The sequence below is a fragment of the Falco naumanni genome, chromosome 4 (assembly GCF_017639655.2).
Source record: "Falco naumanni isolate bFalNau1 chromosome 4, bFalNau1.pat, whole genome shotgun sequence".
Lineage (NCBI taxonomy): Eukaryota > Metazoa > Chordata > Aves > Falconiformes > Falconidae > Falco > Falco naumanni.
In genome coordinates, this window is record NC_054057.1 from 45,703,748 (window position 1) to 45,725,543 (window position 21,796).

Genomic DNA, 21,796 nt, shown 5'->3' on the forward strand with positions numbered 1-21,796 from the left:
TCACCCCAGGGCGGCCCAGCGCGCCGGGCGGAGGAAGGCTGAGCCTTGCCAGCTGCCGTCCAACGCCCCGGCCGGCGCCTGCGCAGAGGCCGCTGCCGGCGGCGCTGCCTGATAATGGCGCACCGCGCGGGCGGGCGGGCGCTCTGCCTGCTGCGCGGCCGCCTGCGCCTCCCCGGGCCGGCCCGCCTCGGCTCCTCCGGCGCCGCGGTGCAGAGGGCGCCGCAGGCAGCCGGCGCCGAGGAGGCGGGAGAAGGTAGGGGTCTGCGGGCCGCGCCGCCTTCCCCTCAGCGCCTCGCTGCCGTGAGGGGCCGCGGCGGCCCGATGGTTCTCCCGGGGGGCGGTGCGGTCAGGCGGGGGCGTGGGGAGTGGAGTGGCCCGCCTGTGGTGTTTGGGGCGGCCGGCTCAGCTCCGGGAGAGGCGCCTGAGCATTGCCGGCGTTCCGGCGTGAGAGCCCGGGGAGCCCCGGCCGGGGCCGCCCCCGCGGCAGCGAGGCCGGCCTGTGCGTTCCCGGCCGCACCGTCAGGGTGCAGGCCCGCAGGCCAGACCCCGCTGTCGTTTCCTAGGCCTGAGTTATTAAACGCAGATATCAGCTAGGGGTAAGCGAAGTGATAATGGTTATCCTCAGAGATCCCCTTAACAAGACACGGGAAGCTTTTGGTTGGTGCTGTGTCTTTAGTACAAGCCAAGAACCGGTGAGGGCTGTCTGTCATTGATGCACTTGGGTGTAGCGTGTAACTTAATGCATTTGTGAGCCTCAGGCCTGGATTTACATCCATGTTTTAGAGCTTGAAAAATGTTAGGTAGAAAGCTTTTCTTAAAGAGAGGATAAGATCAGGCTGTATTATCACAGTTTCATAAAACTAACAGTCTTTAGCTCTTCATGTCCTTGTACTAACAAATATGCAGCAATTGGATTAAGGAACAATTCCAAATTCCAGTTACTCTTGTTCTGGTGTATACCTTTGATCATTAGTCTCGCCTGGTTTGCTACATGACTAGGTGAATGCTTGCATTTGCATCAGCATGCAGAGGGCAGCATTAGAATATGCGTGAGCACCATGCAGGGATGAGGCTTGTTCTTCCAGCAGCAGTATTGGTGTATATCTGTTCGAAATAATTGTGAAATTCTGCCACTAGCTGGAAGTGTTGTATGGAACAGGGGAAGAAAGTGAACTGCCTTTCATGCATTTAAAATGTTTAGAGCCACCGTTTGGATGTGATCGTCTGTGCCATCCTCAGACTGCAAATGACAGCAGAGCCAGGAAGAGATGTCAGGGCACATCTGCTATAGTAAATAAGCATGTACAGGTACAGGAGTGAGAAGATCTGGGTTCATCTCCTGATCGTGTCGCTCGTCCATGGGACTTGTCCTTTCTGCATCGCATTCATTTCACACTTTTCTGCCCCTACAGAAAGTAGGATATTTATTGTCTTCATAAAGTGTTTCTTTGGTCTTCTAATGAAGAAAGCTATATAATATAAACTAAGGTATTGAAACAACTGCTTTGGTTATTTTTTACAAGCGTGTGTGAGAGCTCAATAGACTTGTAAACCAAAAGATTTTAAAATAATAATAATAAATATGAGTGTCGTTAGATGAGAGTTAAGATTTTTTTGACGCCAAAATATGGTGTGAGTTCCTCAAAATCAAAAGCATAGAATAAAGAGCTCTCTGCTGAATCTTTCTGTAGCAGATAGTGGTTGCAGGGAAATAACTGAATGTTCTCTAGGTCCCCAATCTGAATTACAGGTGGAAATATTAACAGGTAGCAGCTTCACAGGCTCTAGTAATGTGGTAGTCAGTTGGATGTGGTATTGGATTAGTTTCAGAGTTATGCAGGGAAGTGATTATGATTTCTAATTTGGGACATTGCCCCTTTGCATGTATGCAATCAAGAAAAAAGTTTCTGTGTTTCTGGATGTTCCAGCATGTCTCATTTCCATGTTAATTCTGTGGGCTGTCAGCAACAATGTAAATTTCCAGTAGTGTGGCAAGATATGAGTGATCTGTGGGTTTATTGTAGTAGAGTAAATGAAAGTATAGTATTAAACAAAAACTTTGAGTAGGAGTTTACTGTAAAAGAAGGTGGTGAGTTGTAAAAATAAGTGTGTTGAATTGTTCCAAAGGTGAAAGTGCTGGGTTTGTGGTAGCTGAGAGAGATTATCCCTTCAATGCAGCTTGACAAAGGTCTGGCTCTGCCTCATACCCTAGCTGATATCTCCAGGCTTGTGTGTAGAGTCTGACTCTGTGTGCTGAGTGTTTTATGGTGAACAGCAAATCAAAGAACAAAGATTCCTTGTATCATCAAGCTTCCTGTGGCATCAAGGGAAGTCAGTATTGTTTTCTTCCTACATTTCCTATGCCTTGTTCTTATAAATGTATGCATTTGTGAGGGAAATACACTTAGGTTTGTGTCTTTCATTCATTCTTGTTTGTTTTCTCTTTTGCTATAAACCTCTTAAAGAGCCAGGACAAGCATTTGTTCAGTTGTTCGGTCCAGAGGAAGAGATTAAGTGTACTAAAATCAGTGTTAAATCTTTCTGTTTATATAGAAAATTTGCTACGGAAGATTCATCAAGAATGAATGGTATTCATTTCTTCTCACAGATGCTGGAATCAGTGCCAGAAAGAAGACATTCACAGAGGTCCAAACAGAACGATTGGAGCAAGCAGAACAGACGGTTTTAATTAAGTGCCCACCAAAAATTAATGAAAAAAAATTATTGCAATATTTATCCAGTCATGGAAACATTAAGAGTCATTTCTTTTTTGAAAATCATGTAAGTAATTAGCAATGTAAACTAAGATCGAGACATAGACAAAAAGAAATAACAGGATTTGGTCAAGGCCTCATACATACAAGTTAAGCAAATTCTGTATAATTAGTATATTAAATTATTTTTTAACTTTGGTAATGTGTATAAGTTGCTTCGCAACAGATTTTTATTCGTAAGTCAGCTAAGCAACATCTTTAAGGGATAGCTAGCAACCTGTTTTGCACTAAATCTTTGAAACTTTTACATAGCACTGTTCATTGTTCTAACAGTAGAGCTAACAGTATTTCTTGAGCATTACAGTTCTAAAGATAAATAGATTTTACAACTTTTATGTTTAGTGCTTACTGCCAAGAATACCGTATTTTAAATATTTTTTACTTCTTTTGAAAAAGTGTCTAAAAAGTGTTGAGGTGCAGAACCTAGCATCCAGCTTCAGGACTGTCATATTAAACTGTTTCAATACTCCCAGGAACATCTGAATAATATCAGTACAATCGTATTCAAGGCTTATGCATTTATCTAACCTTGTCTGTTTCCATTCTTAATGTTTTAGGGTATCCATGCTTTAGTAGAATTTTCGGAAAAGAACAGTATAGCCTCACTGCAGGATGCTATTGGAATCCCAAGTACTGCAGAGCATTATGTTGTCCCATTTAAATCTAGACTTTTTACTTTCAAGTTGAAAAACCCAGTGAGTCAAGCTGCTGAAGAGACACCTGTTCATCTCTCTCCTCAGTCTCACATTCCAGTGAACGAGCTTATTCAAAAGCTTTGTTGTGCAGACAGTGTAAGTAGAGGTTTCTGGATCTCTCTCAATTAAAAATGAACCACATCCATTTCAGGTTTACAAGTGGTCATGTGCAACTTATAAAGCAATTTATTAATTTATTTTTTTTAAAAAAAGGAACTCCTGGTAGAATTTTGTGTGAGTGGTTCTATATTGAAATAAATAGATGAAATTAGTCATTTTAATTGACAAAATCATTTTTTCTTCATGAAATAAACCTGTTTGAGATATTTAAACAAATCTTCTAATTGTAATGATATTAAATAGATTAAAATACATGTTAATAGATAGAAAATGGGTCATTGTATTTTTACAGCATTTATTGTCTTTACTAGATAAGCACTCAGATGTACATTCTACTGAATGAGTATCAGCTTACAGAAGAAAATATCAAGCTCCGATTTCTGGCCTGTTCTCTGGTTCGGGATTTTGCACGTGCATTTTTTCCAGACAGCACAGTAAAGCCATTTGGCTCTTCAGTCAACACCTTTGGCAAATTGGGATGTGATGTGGACATGTTTCTGGACTTCCATGATATACAAAAGCATGCTACAATGATGGTAAGATTATGCTATGCATCTTCAGTCCATTGGATTTCTTCAACAGAGCAGTTCATTTGCTGTTTCACAGACGGGAATCAGTTTGTTTATACTTAGGTTTTACATGAGTTCATACTAGAGATTGTGAACAAGTTTGTTTGGATTTGAAGACTTCCAAAAACTGGATGTGACATGAAAGAGGTCTTCCTTGCAATAGGAAGAAAATGATTTGGTGTTTTCATAGACTTTGTACTGTTAGGATTATTTTCATGGTGAAAAAAACCCCTCATACTCTGAAATTGATTCACCAGTGTCAGACCTTCCCATCCTACTGATGTGTTTTATTCTGTGGAGCTGCTGGGCTTCGTCCATGCTGGTTTAAAGCTTAGCTTTGATTTTTCGGTTCCTCTGTGTTCTAAAGTATAATAATTGTGTGTGTGTGTGTGCGTGCACGTGTGTTTTGGGAGTGTTGTGAGGTTCTTAGTTGGAAGAGTTGACTTCATACTATAGAAAAGTTACTGAACTATGTACTGAAGTGGATATATATAAGAATACATATATATACACACACACAAGAGCGTGTGGAGGTGTGAAAGTTTAAGACCTGTGATAGTGTTGGTGAATAGTTGCAGGTGGCACACGTGCTCATATTTGTGTTGTCTGTCCAGAGAAAATTACTGTTTAACAGCACTTGATTTGCATTGTGAAGGGAATTAGTTGGCTTACCCCTGATGGGAACCTGAGGATAAGTTGATATGTGTGAGCTACAGATGTTTTGGGACCAGGACCCAGGAGCAAAACAGGATCAACAGTGCAGATACTTGCAGTTGTCAGACTTCCTGTAAGATACTTCGTAATTATTTGAATGCCTTATTGATAATACAACAGTAAGCACCAGGACAAGTGGTCATTACTAGGGAAGTGTAGAGGCTTAAAACTGAAATACACTTACTTGAATTTGCTAACCAGAGTACAGAATTTACATCACTACCTTGAGAAGCTGGAGGGTTACAAGACTGTCAGCAAACAATATTCAGTCAACAGGTATTGAATTTTTCAATGCATATACTAAATTTCATCTTGATCATGCCTTTATCCATATTACTATTTGGAAATCTGCACTATGTAACCAAGTTCACGTGTTGACTGTTGGTATTTGGGCAGCTTCAAATCAAAAGGTTTATGTAGAGTAGGTTGTGTCTCAGTCCTTGTGTGTGTATGCATAAACAATGGGAAAGGACTAGACAAGGCATTTTTGGAAGGGTCTTGTCTCTTGGTGCGGCTCTTTGACTGTGGACAGTGTAAATATCCTTTCGTCTTGGAGATCGAGATACGAGAGAGATGAGAATCAGGATAGGAAGAAGTGAGAGTTGGATCAGAAATACTCTGTACAGAAGTTGGGATTCTTCATGGATTCTGTATGGGCAATTAAGTGATTCTGGTGTTTTGAAAACTTTTCCTTTTATTTGTATAGCAACAAATAGTTCAGGAAAAATTAGCTTTGTTTTCCTTAAAAAAAAAAAAAAAAAAACCAACACCAAAAAATAACCACAAGGAGCTTAAGCTTTTGAAGATTGAAAATTAACTCAGCTTTTCTTTACAGTTTGTATATTGCCATGTACATTACTTTTAAAGAGATATCCCTTCAAACATACATAGTTTTTAGTATTAGTGCAGTGATCAAACAAAATGACAGCAAGTGCATCAGCTGAAGAGTAGGATCAGTGTGTTTGTGTGTGTGTTTGTGTGTGTGAAGTGTTAAAATCTAGGAACCCTTTGTATGTCAACAGTAAAGTTGCCTCTTAAATTTTGAGGGGAAAAAATCTTTCAAGTAGAAAATGTCTATTTTGAAAGCATGTTTCGCAACAAGCTCTTTTCTTTAGCATTCATCCTCTTTAGAAATAGAAGTTCTATTGTGAACTTCGAGGTATTCAATGATGGATGAGGGTTACTAGCAGTTGTGATTACTTGTGGGTGGTTGACAGACTTATTACTATGGGGATGCTGCAGCAGAAGCCAGCAGGGATACTATCTGTGTATCTTCAGGTTATATGGTAGGTTAATAGGCTGCGTGGCACACTTACACTCTGTGTATTCAACGAGGCTTTTGTCTTGTGTGCAAGCAGTCTTTATACGCTAAAGATGATGATCTTGTTGATTTTATTTAAATATTGGAGCATTAAAGCATGGGCACATCTGCTGCATCGATGTGAAAGTATGTACAAAAATAAGGTATGTTAGAGCATTGTCCTGTAAAGAAGTGTAAAAATCATTATCGCAACTCTTGTGTCTTGATTCAAGCATAGTCAAAGTGGGAGACTAAGGCTCTAGCACCTAGAGAGCTTTGTGCTTTGTAGGTGTGGTGGGTTAACCTTGGCTGGCCTCCAGCTGCCTAGCCAGTTGGTCTCTCACTACCCCCCTCCTCAAGAACACAAGGAGAGAAAATAAGATGAAAAAAGCTCATGGGTTGAGGTTAAAACAGGGAGATCACTTACCGATTAACACCACAGGCAAAACAGACTCAACTTGGGGAGGAGTAATTTAATTTATTGCCAGTTAACAACAGAGTAGCATAGTGAGAAATAAATTAAAAAACCAAAATTAAAACCACCTTCTCATCACACACCCTTCTTCACAGGCTCAACTTCACTCCCAACACTTTTTTCTCCTTCCCCCAAGTTGCACAGGAGGATGGGGAATGGAGGTTGCAGTCAGCTCATAATGCTTCATCTCTGCTGCTCTTTCTTCCTCATGCTGTTCCCCTGCTCCAGTGTGGGGTCCCTCCCAGGAGCTGCAGCTCTTCAAGAACTGCTCCAGCATGGGTCCTACCCACGGGGTATAGTCCTTCAGGAAAGGACTGCTCCAGCATGGGTTCTTCGTGAGGTCACAGGTCCTGCCAGAAAACCTGCGCCATAGGGACTATGGCCTGCACCTCCTGCCACGAGCCTGATCCGTGTGGGCTTTCCACAGGCTGCAGCTTCCTTCAGGGCATATCCACCTGCTCTGGCATGGGGTCCTCCATGGGCTGCAGGGTGCGTGTCTGTTCCACTGTGGTCCTCCATGGGCTGCAGGGTGCGTGTCTGTTCCACTGTGGTCCTCCATGGGCTGCAGGAGGTCAGCCTGCATCACCGTTGTCTTTTAGGGAATATTTGCTCCGGTACCTGGAGCACCTCCTCCTCCTCCTTCTTCACTGACCTTGGTGTCTGCAGGGTTGTTTCTCTCACTCTCCCAGCTGCTCTGCAGCACTTTTTATCCTTTCTTACAGAGGTGTCAGCATTGCTGATGGACTCAGCTTTGGCCAGCGGCTGGTCCATCATGGAGCTGGCTGGAACTGTCTCTGTCCAACATTAGGAACAATTTCTAGTGTCTACTTAAAGAAGCCACCCCTGTAGCTCCCCCACTACCAAAGCCTTGCCACATAAACCCAATATGGTAGGAAAATAAGATGTTGAGTATATCTCCTGTGATGGGGAACAGATAAAACACTTCAGAGGAAGGCAAAAGTCTCATATAGTTGGCAGTGTGATTTATAGGGATAATGTTATCCTTCTTGGCAAATTGTGTTACTAGTATGCGTAAGATGACTGTCTTAGAACAAGTGACAACAAGGGAAGGTAGCTTTAGTTATAACATGATATAGCAGCAGTAGAGAGAGTGTCTTCTGATTTCTGTGCTATTGCAGCCTTTCAGGAGGTACCAGATATGGAGGAGGACCAGGCATTTTAGCACCTATTTACATTAAATAACGTTTTTTGAGTCTTAGGGCAAACTGATTACTAATTGTGAATTAAAAAAGCAGTGAAATGGGAGCATTCTTTACCAAGAGTGGATTATCAATACCATGTTTGACCACAGATCAAGGTGTTTTTAACATGCGGGCAGTTTGGAAGATTAGTTAATGACTTAAAACTGAGTTTTGTGATATTTTTAGAGTCGTAGTTTTTGAGTTAAAACAGGTATGCTTCTTGCTTAGGGCACTATCAATTCATCCCAAAGCATTAGTTTATCGACATTTGCTGTTTTGAGTGACATGGCAAGAATAGCGGGAGAACCACAGGGTTGGGACAAGTGTTTTAGTGCTTCATTCCCCACAGCTGGCACCAAGGTCCTATCAATTATTAATTGTGTCTGTTTTGTCATTACAAAAAAAGTCTTCATTCAGCTTTTGAGAGCTATTAAGCTGCTGTCTGGGAAGTCACAGTGATGAAAAATCATTGTGATTTTTGTCACAAGTATAAAGGTCCAAATACAAGCACACCTACATGTCAGCCAGTCCCTGTCTTTCTCTCTCCTGTTACCTACCTCAGTGTTGATATTTATGAGCTCCTTTCACTTTGAGCCAGCCCTGCTGTAGCATGCAGCTACACGGCTAAATGGGATTAGGGATCTCTGTCCTGGTATGTTCAAACACGCATGCTGTCTGGAGAACTGTTGGCAAGAGGAGAGCAGCAACAGTCGCCTCAACGATTGCCAGAGTGACTCAGAAAATCGGGACCTAAAGTGAATTTATGGGAAAGGTTGCAAGGTCCATAACTTCTGTTTTGCCTGTCTGTGACAGCATGTTTTCTTTACACTAACCGAAAGTAATCACCTCTGTGTCTCAGAGGACCAGTTAGGTCACTGTGTAATGCTGTTTGTATAGTATACATTCACACATGACATGTTTCAAGGGGGAGGATAAGTCAGTGTTAAGTATTGGATTAGCAAGCAAAATTAGCTGAGGCTTAAGACCAGAGATTTCACAGGTGTGAAGTTATTTTATTGAGGTATAAATTACAAATATGACAATTCAAAATACAAAGTCATAAAGGAAAATTAATTTCTGATGTTGTCAGAATACATCTTCACAAGTTTTCTATTTGTCAGAAAAACTGTATGTGATGTGAAGTTATTTTAAGTCTTACAGAAGCTTATCTTAATTTTGAAGGATTAAGTCATTTGCATACTAACATTATTTTTTTTAAATGAAAAAGGCGTTTTCCTTTACACCGCTACTTGATTCACTAGTAGCACATTGTTCTTTGAGGATTTGAAATGGAATTAATGGTGGTTTGAAATTAACGGTGGTTTGGTTGTATTTTGCCTCTCTTTAATTTAATTGTGTGCTCCTCTTTTCCATCAGAGCATACACACTCTCTTGGGAATTCCATAATTACTTGTTTTAGGCAATAGTGAGATGTAGCAGTATTATACCATCATCTGAATGAGTAACTTTACAGTAAGTTGATCACTATTAACCTGGAAAAATTGAATCACTGAAAAATAACATAAACCAGAAAGCAATATGTTTTTACCTTTTTTAAGTTCTGCGGGCTGCTTTAAATAGTTCATGTCTTTCAATCTCTTAATTGTACAAACTCCTTTGCAAATTATTGCAGCCTTTCAGAAGTGTTCTTAAATGTCTCTTTGGTTCCAGAGTTAACAGTTTACTTTGAAATTTCTGTGTTAGAAAAAAGGTCCCTTTGAAATGGAGTATCAGATGAAAAGATTACCATCTGAAAGATTAGCAACTCAGAAAATTCTTTCTGTGATTGGTGATTGCCTTGATAATTTTGGTCCCGGGTGTTCGAGTGTACAGAAGATACTGCATGCTCGCTGCCCGCTGGTGAAATTTTCCCATCAACCAACAGGATTCCAGTGTGATCTGTCAGTGAGCAACAGGTGAGACTTGGTTTTAAAAAGTTTAAGAAGAATACTAATGTTCTTATGTTCTGAAAAGCTGTAATGGAATGTTCAGTTTACTCTTTTCTGTGGTCTTAACAAATGCGAATGTTGGCTCTGAAAGTAAAAAGGATATTTATGACTTCTAGAGCTTAAAGTTTTGATAAGCTTAAGGTGTCTTTCTCCAGCATAGGAAACACTTGCTAGTTGAAAATGAAGACTTGAAAACCACTGTATACAATAAGATTGGCTTATAAGGAATTGAAAGAAGGCAGTGTTAGTTTGTTACTACTTCCTTTCGTGTGTATGTACATATGCACATCCTTCTTTTGATTTGATTAAGCAGCTCTGTTGTGTCGATTTTCAGTGATTTGTCATCTAGTTATTTTGGAGTCCTTTTTTCCTTCTTAAGAGCCTGCATACACCTATTTGCTGACAAGTTATCTTTAATGCTGAATTAATTAACTGCATCAGAAAACAGTTTGAAACTTTACTGTCATGCAGGACCTTTTGCAGCAGTGCCCAATAGAGGGAGCAGGCTTCTTACAAATACCTCTGCTATTTCTCCTCTTTCAGCTTTCTCTCATTTGGTTGATCAGTAAAGCATATAATTTGTTTTGCTGTCGCTCATTTTATAAAGAAATACCCACCTTAATCCAGAATACATCCATAACCCTGGCATAAGGATACATAATAAAAAATTACTTACTTACCCTTTTCACTGTTGTTAGGGAATAGTATAATATAAATCATTATCTTTAAAAATGCTTTTGATATAACTTTTAGTGGCGATTGTCTACATCAGATGCAATCAGATCCTAGACTGAATTTTCTAAATTACTGAAAGTTCTGTCTCAGAACATGCAGGAGTTGTCGAGGGAGTGCTGAACAAATGTCTTAGAATAAAATTACTTTTGTGTACGTAGCCACAGTGAAAGTCAGCATGCAGTTCTGTGCAAACTTCCTTGTAATTTTGTGCTGACGGTTTGACTGGTTGGGACTGTGTGCGTTGTCTTCATCATTTGGAGTAATAACAAACCTCTGTGGATACAAGGAAGCACTTCACAGTTGAAATTTTAGATGTCCAGGTGTTACAAGGAAACTTTGATGTGGTATGGTAAAATTCTCCAGAATGCCATGGTGGATTTTTAGAAGAATTCAGTGCAAGATTGGGAGTAAAAACTCCTGTAACTGTAGTTCAACAAGCACTTTAGACTAAAACTGAATCCAGAGTAAGGTTTGCTCTCATACTGTGCTTCCTTTTTTTTTTTTTTTCCCCTCCTTTTTCTTGCCTTCCCATTTGTACACTGCATGAATGTTTGTACAACCGTGTGATGAAGCAGATCAAAACCTGATCCATCTGAAAACCTTTATCCTTCCAGATTAGTTGTTTTTTTCAGCAGGACCAAACATTAGTCATTTGGCAATTGCCAGATAGGCTTGTTTTGCAGAATTCATCGTGTCTCTGTGCTTCATGTATTTTTCAGTGTGTTATTTTATTTCTTTTTAAAGTTGCAAGAGAATTTCTAGTTATATTTTATTATATATTAGGATAGAGATATTATCTAATGTACTTCAAAGGCAGTTGTGGTTAAATTACATTTTCTGTCTTGATTTTGCATAGTTTCACTCCTGAGTACTTGCTGGTGGTTTTTTTGGTTTTGTTTTGGGTTTTTTTTCTCCCACTGTGGTACCAAACAGGAGATAGTGCTAATGCGGTGTTATTATTTACCCATAACTGTATACTTTGTACTGTGGAAAACTACCAGGTATTTCATCCTGGACAGTTTCAGGCATTCTCTTTTATTTCTTTAAAATGCATAAAAGTAAATTTTTTTTATGGCTACCCTTATAACTGATGCTGTAGGGCTGAACAACAAACACTGCATCTGGTACTTTACAATTCTCTCATTATTTACCTGTCTTTTACTTCTCATTTCTTCTTCAGTATTGCTATAAGAAGTTCAGAACTCTTGTATATCTATGGCTGTCTGGATTCCCGTGTGAGAGCACTGGTGTTCAGCGTACGATGTTGGGCCCGTGTTCATGGACTGACAAATAGTGTTCCTGGTACCTGGATTACAAACTTCTCTCTGACCATGATGGTCATGTTTTTTCTGCAAAAGAGATCTCCACCTATCATTCCAACACTAAACCAACTTAAAGAATTGGCAGGTAAGGACGGCTGTTTATGTGTTCATTGATGTGACTTTCACATTTGTTTTCTGTGATGAATAAACCCAAGTAATTTCTTTATGTTCTCAAATGCTAATGCATATTATGTCTACCTTAATTTTAAGGGATTCTACAAGTTTTACTTTTTTTTTTGGTGTGTGAAAATAATGTCTTTTTAAAGGCAAAATAAATCCATTTTCAATACAATACTAATTTCTATTTAGAGGGGTTAGGCCTGTTGTATGCCTCAGCTAATTAAAAGTCATTTATTTGCTCAGTTCTTCCATACTGGCTGTTTTTTGGTTATTTCGTATTTTGTGGTTTTAGAAGATTTGTAGGGTTTCCAGTGTCTCTGTAGTTGCTAAGGTTTTTGTGCAGATTGATAAGTGTATTGTTTTCTAGATGCCAAGCGTTTAAAATTAAGGCTATAGTTTTTAGTCGCAATTTTTATTTTATCCTTGAGACTGTTCAGGCAACCTGCAAATAATTCTTACCTCTTCACAAACAAGGTGTTCAGGCCGCTTCATATGTAGCTTTCAGGGTGTATTACCTTCAGTAATCTTATGAAAGTGTAGAGAATGACAGGTTCTTGATTCCTCACTTATGCCTTCTGCTTATTGATACACTTCCTTGAAAACACTGAGTGATTTGAGTGGAGAAAAAGATCTGTGTTCAGTTGGTTTAAAATCGGTTTAAACGATTTGAACTATTATTTCTATCAGAATTCTGTAGGATTTTTATACATAAACCAAAAACACCTGGCCCAAAATTTTACAAGAATATTCCTAATTCTCTTTAAGGTTTTCAGGAAAAGATGGTGGACACTTTGAGTCTTTGGTTTTTTTAACCCTCATATAGGTATTGATCTCAGAGATTTGTGCTGTTTAGTGTGTGATAAGGCTCTGCATGTAGAGGTATTAGGTTTGTTCCTTAAAAGAAGTAACCAGAGGTCCTGGGATGTCCTACACCTTATTCCTGTAAACTTTTGAAAATAAGCCATTTACTCATGCGTCTTTTCCTTTGCCAGTCCATAGAATTTTTTTCTTTTTAAATCTTACACCATTTAAGCTGAATCTTAACCTGAAACCTCACTTGTGAATTACTGATTTGATTTACTCTAATACGATAGCATTCATTGAATTCATTAATGTCTGTTATCTGAATTATATTAAATACAATGGCATTTTATTGTTTATCACTTCAAAATATGCCCCCCATTTTTATTTCAGGTGAAAAAGACAAGCATGTAATTGGAGGATATGATTGCTCATTTGTTAGTGATTTAAGCAAGATTAAACCTACAAAAAATACAGAAACACTTGGTAAGTAAATCTTCATCAACTTTTTTTTTTTATTATTTTGACAAGCATATTGAAAATAAAGTTTTCCTTGGTATTACTGATGGCTGCTGTTTTTCTTTCCCTTAGATGTATTATTGGGTGACTTTTTTGAGTATTTTGGAAACTTTGATTTTAGAAAGAATTCCATAAATCTTCGAAAGGTAAATGAATTTTAATCTCTCATCGTTATTAACTGAATTTCTTTGCTGTTTGACAAACTATGTATGTTAAGCAACAATTCGTGTCATTTTTAATTGTATGTACAAAGTACATTTAAATTGGCTGTATCCGGAAACTGAGTCCTTTCTGTGAAAGAGTAGAGTTTTCCTCTCAGAGCCTAATCATTTACAGCATCATTAAGAACATTTACAGTGTCATTACCTGAATATGCTGGAAAGCGCAAACTCAGATGCTAAGCCTGTATGATTTTTCTTGAAAACCGTGTAATAAAAGTGGCAGTTTAAAAAAGTAGAAGCTGTTTTGCCTCTGTGAGAGGAAAACTTTTAAAATGTTATGATGTATGTCATAACAGAAGTCTATGGCAAACCCTGTGTGCCACTTTGTGTTTGAAGTTGGAAGTCCAGACCCAAACAGTGTCTGCATTAAAATTTACAACTTGAGTTGTGAAACTTGGTTTTGGCACTCGAGTTTTCTACTGCAGTTTATATCAGCCTACAGTAAGTGTAGTTACAATTCAGTAAGTGTGACAGTTAACATGATCCTTCTGTGCTGTCGCTTTGGTTCAATTTATACGTTTAAGTCATGCTATTTATTGATACATGTGTGTATGCAATTATAATAGAAATATATACAAATGTTACTACCTTAACTTGCACCTGTTCCTGCTGGACTGCTGCCAGGATGGGAGGTTTCAGTGCCCTGTTGCTGTGTGGACACCTGTTTGTTTTCTGTTTCCTGCTTGTGTACTTCTGGATTACTGGCCTAAGAGCCCTTTTTGCCACTGCCAGTTGATCCTAGAAACTGATTCATTAAGCTAGAGAAACTTTTGTTTGCCACTGAGCCTTAAAAAAACCCAAGGGAAAACACACAGGTATTGGAGCCTGAGGTAATCAGGAGAAATGTCTGTGCTGATGATATTTTTCTGTTTAACTAAGTCCTCTTGGCCCTGGGGCAAGAGTGTGTAGCATGTACGCGGACACTTCCAGGAATAGCAGTAGGTGGTAGGTTCCTGCTAGAGCTTCTGGTGGAAGGCTTGAAGAGTTTCTGTAATACAGCGCAGATCAGCTAAGTAGCAGTGATAAGCACCGAGATGGAAGTGTGTTTAAATAGCAAACTACATAGTTGTCAACAACTTGCATTGTACTATACCAAGTACCCGAAAGTGGACCATGACCTAAATAGCTCTGTATGTAAAAGACAGAGTGAACTGTGAGGAATTTCAGCCAAGGCAGTAGTCTTGTTTTGTTACACTAGCTCTTAATGAGCACTGAGAGAGGAATGGTTTGAGCAGTTCAAGTGCTTGTACTAGTGTTATCAAACTGGGCTATGCAGGTTAATATGACACACTCTTGCTGCCGTGCACAAAGGGAGGTAGGGGTAGGAGGTTGCAGTGAGTGAAGTCTGAGGTTTGTGGAAAAGCAAATGGGAGAACAGCCAAAAAGACAGGCTAAGCTGTAGTTGTGTGTTCTTTGCCTTGAAGGAAATCTAAACTGAACGTGGCAAGGAAAACCACCACTAAGAGGATTCAGAGAACAGGAGTCATACAGTCAGGCTGACAGGAAAATTAACTTGATTAATAATGACAGGGGTTTTTGCAAAAAGTTCTCTACTAGGTCAAAATACTTTTACTCTTAATACTAATGTAATAACTCAAGTGATTTGTTATTTGCTCAGCCTATAATGTACATATGCAACTTTTGCTTTTTCTTTACACTGTCTGCAGGGAAAGGAAGTAAATAAACCTGAGTCGTCTCCTCTTTATATCTGGAATCCCTTTGAACAAGACCTTAATATCAGCAAGAATGTTAATCAGCCGCAGCTGGAGAAATTTGTAGCTATGGCCAGAGAAAGTGCCTGGATTTTACAGAAGGAAGATAAAACTCAGCAAAAGATCAATAAAGAGCCTTGGGGACTGGCAGCCATACTGATACCATTTGGAAAAAGTAATCCCAGCAAGATGAAAAATAGGATGAAAGGAATAGGAAGTGAAACAATCAGAAGCCTCTTGGACTCTTTAAAGTTAAATACTGCAAACACTGTACAGAAAGCAGCAGGAAAGTGACTTTCAGCAAAGAAACACGGTAGCTGATACTCTGTTTTAGGAATTGAATGTGACAGTCTGAAGAACATTACTTCTGGTATTTCTGTTGTGGCGAAACAAGAGTCAAATGACCTCTGTTTTCCATCGTTATGCTTTTTGTACAGGTCTGCTTTCTTTCTGTACATTTTTTTCCTCCTTACTCTTCACTTTTTTCCATCTGTTGTATGAATGAAGAGCATTCAAATTCAAGTTTTACAATACATTTTGGAAGTACCCTTCAGTTGGGCATGTTTTTAAAAAAGAAGTCTTGACAGGAGACGCATGGGAAAAAATTGCCTTTGGGAATTCTGTTGGCTAACATACAAATGATATGCTAGGTAAAAGTTCAAGAAGCAACCACCTTTCAGTGAAACCACAGTTTGAAAGAAGATGAATGTGTTAAAACTATTGCTTCCAATCCAGTCGTGTTCTGGAAGTCAGTAAAACCAAAGCACATGTGTATTTTTTTGCAGTTGTTTTCCATACACATAGATAGTGCCAAGACAAAATAAAGATAATGGAATTAGATAGTGGGGTTTGCAGTTTCATAATGAATTGCTCTCAGAGGGTAGTGCAACTGTGTTCTGTTGGAGAAGTGATTTTGCTGTTGTGTTTACCACCTGATCTCAGATTTCTTCAGTCAGCTGTCTTTGTTTTCTGTAGCCACAGGACTGGTTCCCACCCACAGTTGTATATACACTCATGTTTCTCATTTTATCTTTGACTTCATTTTAAACCTGTATTTCAGGTTCAGGCAGGGCCTTTTGCATGCCCTTCTTGCCTCATCGCTCTCCTCAAAGCTGCTGCCTACCAGGTGACACCAGAACCTTCCTCCTACCGACCTTTGCAGAGGGATCTGTTCCTTGCAGAGATCCACAGAGAATCATATCCTGAGGTCCTGTTTCCAGTCTTGCCTTGTTTTTTAGCTATTCAGCAGAACAGTGACTGTCCCCCTTCCAGATCAGTTGGGCCAGTGAGAGTCAGTGCTTCTCACTGACTTAAAGCATTGAGTTCTTTACCCATCTGCCACAAAAGAGTGTTTTCAGAGGAAGGGGAAGAGGGGAGGGAAGTCAGAAGGGGAGATGGAGAGCAGGCAAATGTCAGACAGATTTTCCAGGTACGTTTGTGAGTATTCTACCTGTCCAGTTTGAGAACCACTTGTGCATTAAAACTAAATGGCAACAGTGATAACAACTACAGACTGTTGTCTTTATTCTTAACAGAAATTCTGTACAAGAAATTACTGTAACACAGATTATCATACAGATGCAACATTGATGTTTAAGATTACTGTTTTTGTTTTCAGTATTTTTAGATCCGTTAATGTTGCAGTGGTATATGATTTTGTGTGGGCTTTCTTTCTAATGTTTTCTGAACAGTTTAAAAGTATGTTTTCTCTTTTCCCTGAGCTATTGTTTGTTGGAAGTACTGTGAGCAGTAATGCATACTTCCCAAATACTTGTAAAAACAGGGCAAGGAAAAGTACTGTCCAGCAGTTCGCAGACTAAAGGGTTAGACCTTGAGATCAATTCCGTATTAGTTTATTCAGAGTTTAAAATAATACTCATATGTGTCCATTTCTGATTCATAATTGTTTTCTCAAATAATGACTCACATAGTCAGTATCTTGGTCACAGGTATTAATTCTTGTATTAACTTCTTCAGGATTGAGCCTTGAATTTCAAACTTAGTTTTCTACCTAAATCCTGGTGCTAGTGTGTGAATTTCTTTTTAGAGGTTGATACAAAGTTTATTGTAGCTTGTTACTGGTGCTAAGCCAAAGGCTTTGATAGCAAGCTTGGCCCAGATGCTGTAAGGAGCCTATTGCTACCTTAATCTTTACAGAACCTAGAGATGCATTTTATGCTGCTTCCCCAGCAAGAGACTTTGAAGCTTTTTGAGGATTAGGGCAGTACTCGAGTACTTGTGAGTTTTCTTTTTTCCAGCTAAACAAAATGGGTAGTACTGCGGTGCAGTGGGTTATCAGGGACAGAAGCATATAGCAGAATGGTGGCAGTGTATATGTACTTTCATTATGTTCCCAGTGACATAAATAGGAAACATAAGAATTTTGACACAGATGCAGGATGCTTGTAGTCAAATAGCAATAAACTTTGTAGTTTGGTTGTACAGTTGAGCCACACTGAACCACATGATTCATTTGTAAATGGGTACAGGCGTTCAGGCTGCTCAGTGTTCCTTAAAAGGCAGGGCAGAACATGGTTGCTGTACATGCAGCGCCTTTCAGCATCACTTTTCTGTTTAGGCTGCCTGTCCCTTTTGGGAGTAGTTCTGAACCCTTGTTATGGCTGCAGGCCAATTTCTGAAAAGAAAAGAAAGAGTCCAAAAGCAGGGTTGTAGCAATGGAAATGCACAGCTGATTGTTTCAGATGTCTGCCTGTCCACAGAGCCGGAGACCAGCTGCTGAGTGAAGCCTAGAGGATTCAAGGAGCAGCTATCATTGATGATATCAATAAGCCCAATGGGCAGCTTTCATAGAGGAGGCTGCTAGCTGGGGCTGGAGGGCTGACTGAAAGCTTTCCCGGAGCACGAGCTGAGAGAGAAGAGCTGCGTGACACTGGTGGAACTGAAGCTACCTGTGGAAGAGAACCAGACAGAGGAGAGGAGGACCAAGATTTGAGGGGGTATAGTTAGCAAATCAAGAGAGATGGTGTGATTATAATTTCCTGAAGGCAGCAGCCTTATCGTATTGAAGATGGTTAGAAGCAATCAATATGGTTCTGTCAGTAAAAACAAGGGTTGGATATTTGTCAAGAAAGGACTATGGTGGTGGTCTGTATTTTAGAGGGAGTTCATAAGGTCCAAAACCATGAAAACAATGTCTCTGAAAGAATGAGGCAGTAAGTTTTAGTTACTCCTCAAACTTGGCACTGGTATGCTATATTGTAGGGTAGAACTACTGGGGAGGCCACGTGTAAGGAATATCAGTGAATTAAAAGCATTTTGGCCTGTCTGCCCCTTCCCCTCGCTGGGAATACTTTTTAATACAGTCTCACATTCCCTGGTTCTTAAGTGGTTGGGGAAACTGAAAACATTTAGAACTTCCTTGCCCTGAGAAAATGCTCTTTGAGACAATAACTTCAGGTTAACATTTGTTGCCAGGGATTATCTGCCCCCCCCCCCCCCCCCCCCCCGATGTTTGTTGTTCACAAGAGTTGCAGGAATGGGTTCTGCTGCAACTGCAATTGCTCCATCATTCCTCTAGCTTCCTGGAAAACTGCAGCTTCGGTCTACAGTTGGCTGCTGGGTCAGTACCTGTGTGTGATGCTCATAGCTAAGACACAGTCACAAAACAGACTTCTTGGCTGGTAGCAGGTGCTCTATTTCTCTGCCTCAATTCCAGATCTACAGTTCCTTCTTGGGATTATGTCCTTTAGGCGTCGGATCACAGTATGATTCAGGTTGGGAGGGACTTCTGGACTTAGTCCAGCTGCTGCCTCAAGTGGAATCAACTGTCAGATTAGACAAGGTTCCTCAGAGCTTTACCTAGTCAGGCCTTGAAAATCTCCAATGATGGAAACTACACAGCCTCTCTGGACAACTTGTTCCAGTGCTTGGCTGTCTTCATCACCCTGGGAGCTGGTCTGCAATACCCTCCCATATCCTTGTCACTGGCTTCTTTTCTGATGCTCACCCACACTCTCAATCAGACTGGCATCCATCACAAATGTTCAAGCTGCTCCTTCATGTAAAGAGCCCACCCAGTCTTCCTTTCTTCCTTCCTGTCTTCCCTGAAGGGCTGGTACCCATCCATCACAGTGCTCCCACCATCATATCTGCTATTCCAACAGTGCTGTAGTACAGCATGAGGAGCTCTAGTTCCTTCTTGTTCCTCAGGTCGCCCCGTGTTTGTATCTGTACATTTGAGGTGGGTACCTGTTGATCCTTTTTATTCATGAGGTCCCTCTTGGTTCCCATCACCCTGTATCCCTTGATTTCAGTCCGTGTTCATTGCTGCATCCCTTAACTGTGGGTTAAAGTTGTCCTCCCTTACTGTTCCTGGAAGCCTTGATATGGCCACTGCTCTTACCCAGCTTATGAAGTCCCCTGGTGCATCTGCAGAGAAGCACACAACACCATGCAGACACTCGTGTGGGTGTGGAGCAGGATTCTGCTGCCCAGCAGAGCTTGTCAGCTTGGGTTTGGCACGTTGCTGGTGCTGTGTTACTTGTGGGTCCACAGCAGCCAGGCCCCCAGCTGCAGCGTAGCTGTAGTCCATGGTCATGCTGGGTCTGTGGTCATTGAGGAAGCGTGTTCTTAAAACAGCCTGTCCTTGTTCTTGCAAATTTATTTTCAAGTTTAATTTCATTTATACTCTCTGGGGGGTATAGGCTATGTTTTTACTTGACACAATCTTGTACCTTTGGAAAAAGGAAAGATGGACAATGAACCTTTATGTAAATAATTCTGCCAACATGCTAGTTAAAGGTCCATGCCAAGTTCAACTGTAGCAAGTTTAGGATTTCCCATCTGGGCTGCTTTGGAGATCCAATCAATCAACAATTAGGAAGTTTTTCAAAGTGAAATCATCTTGCTCACAGGAAATCTCTCTCATCCAAATGCTTTGTCTTAGCACAAAATTATCACCAAGGTTCTCTTCTAGAACAAAATTATTTTTAATGTCACAGGTAATTTGGGGTCAGCTTGTTTGAAACAAGGGTTAGGATTTATACAAGGCTAACCTGTGCCTGGAGATAAAATCTCTTCCTCTATAAATACTCTCAGTTGAAAGTCTTGATTCACTGCTTTTGCAGACCTGTTTCTCATGCTTTCTTCAAGTAGAGGTTGGTTTGCTTATTTTGCAGGACCCTCCTGCTTCTTTTCCCCCTCCCCATTGTCTTTTCATCAAATCTCGTCTGATCTGATCTGTAAAAAACAGTGTGTCATTTGGCCCATAGTGTTTTGTGGAGCAGTAGTGAATACAGCTGTATTCAAAAAACAGGTAGTTTTTAAAACATGGCTCTCATATTGCAATGTAACTTCTTCCAGCTGCTTTATTTCTGGTATAGATTGCTTCTCCATACTATCTTTTCCATGGCTTATAGAAGGGTCAGTTAGCTGGGCTTGATGGGCCTCACCTACACTGCTCACGTATTTTTTGGAAGTCTGTTCATTTAAGAGACTTAACATGGTCTGTAGTATTAGAAAGCAGAAGTTCCTTGCAACATTTTTGGTAGACACTTTACCCTTCAAAATTATTTCTGGTTTTGCCTGTTGTTATGGGGAAGATGACGTTCAGTTTGTTTCACAGAAAGACTTCAGAGATAGGTTTTTGTTCCCATGCTTAGCTCTCTTGTGCATACAGATTTGTAGTCAATGTAAACAGTGCAGCCCCGTACAGGAATTTTGCATGGAACAGCTCCCAGAATATGTCTTCTAGGTATTATCCTTGCAGCCCAAGGGGAGAGGTAAAAGCCCCACGAATTACCAAGGCATAGCCTCCCAATTGTATTGCTGACTCCAGAGGATGGAACAATTCCCGTTATTCCGCATTGCTTTTTCTCATGCTGGACACAGGCAAAACTCTACTTTCCTGCAGAGAAAAGGTACATATTGTTAGGTTGAAAAGCAGTGTTACTTAAATTCTTTCTGACTATTTACATCTTAAGTTTGATTTTCTAAAGTCCTTATCTAGGAACTATTGCTAGAGACTTTCGGAGTGAGAGAAAGAACTGGGAGAATACATAAAGGCTTCATATTTCGAGTAATTAGAGAAATGGTAGTTACTATTAGATTAATTATAAAAAATAATTACATAGTGGAAAGTAATACATGTAACAATTCAGCAATAACAAGGAACACTGCCTTACCTCTTGGAACCAATTTTCCTCCCCTAATTTTCTGTAGTCCTCCCAGTGGTGCACTACTTTTATAAAAGAATGGGCTTTGAGAAATTGTACTGAATGAAGATTAAAATATCCGATAGATGGGAAGGTGAGTGAGTATTTAGCCATTGCAGTAAATAAAAAAAAGCATTATTGACTCCACCATAAAATGAGATTCAGAGATTTCGTGACTCCAAAAATACAATATAGAGAACTGTTCTGTGGATCTTTAGGTGATTCATACTTCCTTTTGAAAATTATCTTTGGACACCTATCAAAAGAGGGTTTGCTGTAATTGCTTGATGTCTGAGCTTGCAAAGTAAGATCTCATTTGAAATGACCATGATCTGTTTTCTTGAGACACAAAAGACCTTAGCTATTACAGTTCTGCACTAAAATCCATGTTTAAG

General features: G+C 40.0%; 1 protein-coding gene across 2 annotated transcripts; it reads left to right on the forward strand.

The window, feature by feature from the left end:
* Nucleotides 1–99: 99 nt before the first annotated feature.
* Nucleotides 100–16,068, forward strand: LOC121086157 (mitochondrial poly(A) polymerase). 2 transcript variants are annotated; one of them, XM_040589489.1, is made up of 9 exons: nucleotides 100–253; nucleotides 2,609–2,781; nucleotides 3,332–3,565; nucleotides 3,901–4,125; nucleotides 9,554–9,765; nucleotides 11,714–11,940; nucleotides 13,170–13,262; nucleotides 13,368–13,441; nucleotides 15,184–16,068. In XM_040589489.1, the coding sequence occupies exons 1-9, from the start codon at nucleotides 115–117 to the stop codon at nucleotides 15,520–15,522; spliced, it is 1,716 nt and encodes a 571-aa protein (XP_040445423.1). In that variant the 5' UTR covers nucleotides 100–114; the 3' UTR covers nucleotides 15,523–16,068. The 2 variants fall into 2 exon arrangements, with proteins under 2 accessions (XP_040445423.1, XP_040445425.1); XM_040589491.1 differs by having other exon boundaries at nucleotides 3,458–3,565.
* The last annotated feature ends 5,728 nt before the right edge of the window (nucleotides 16,069–21,796 follow it).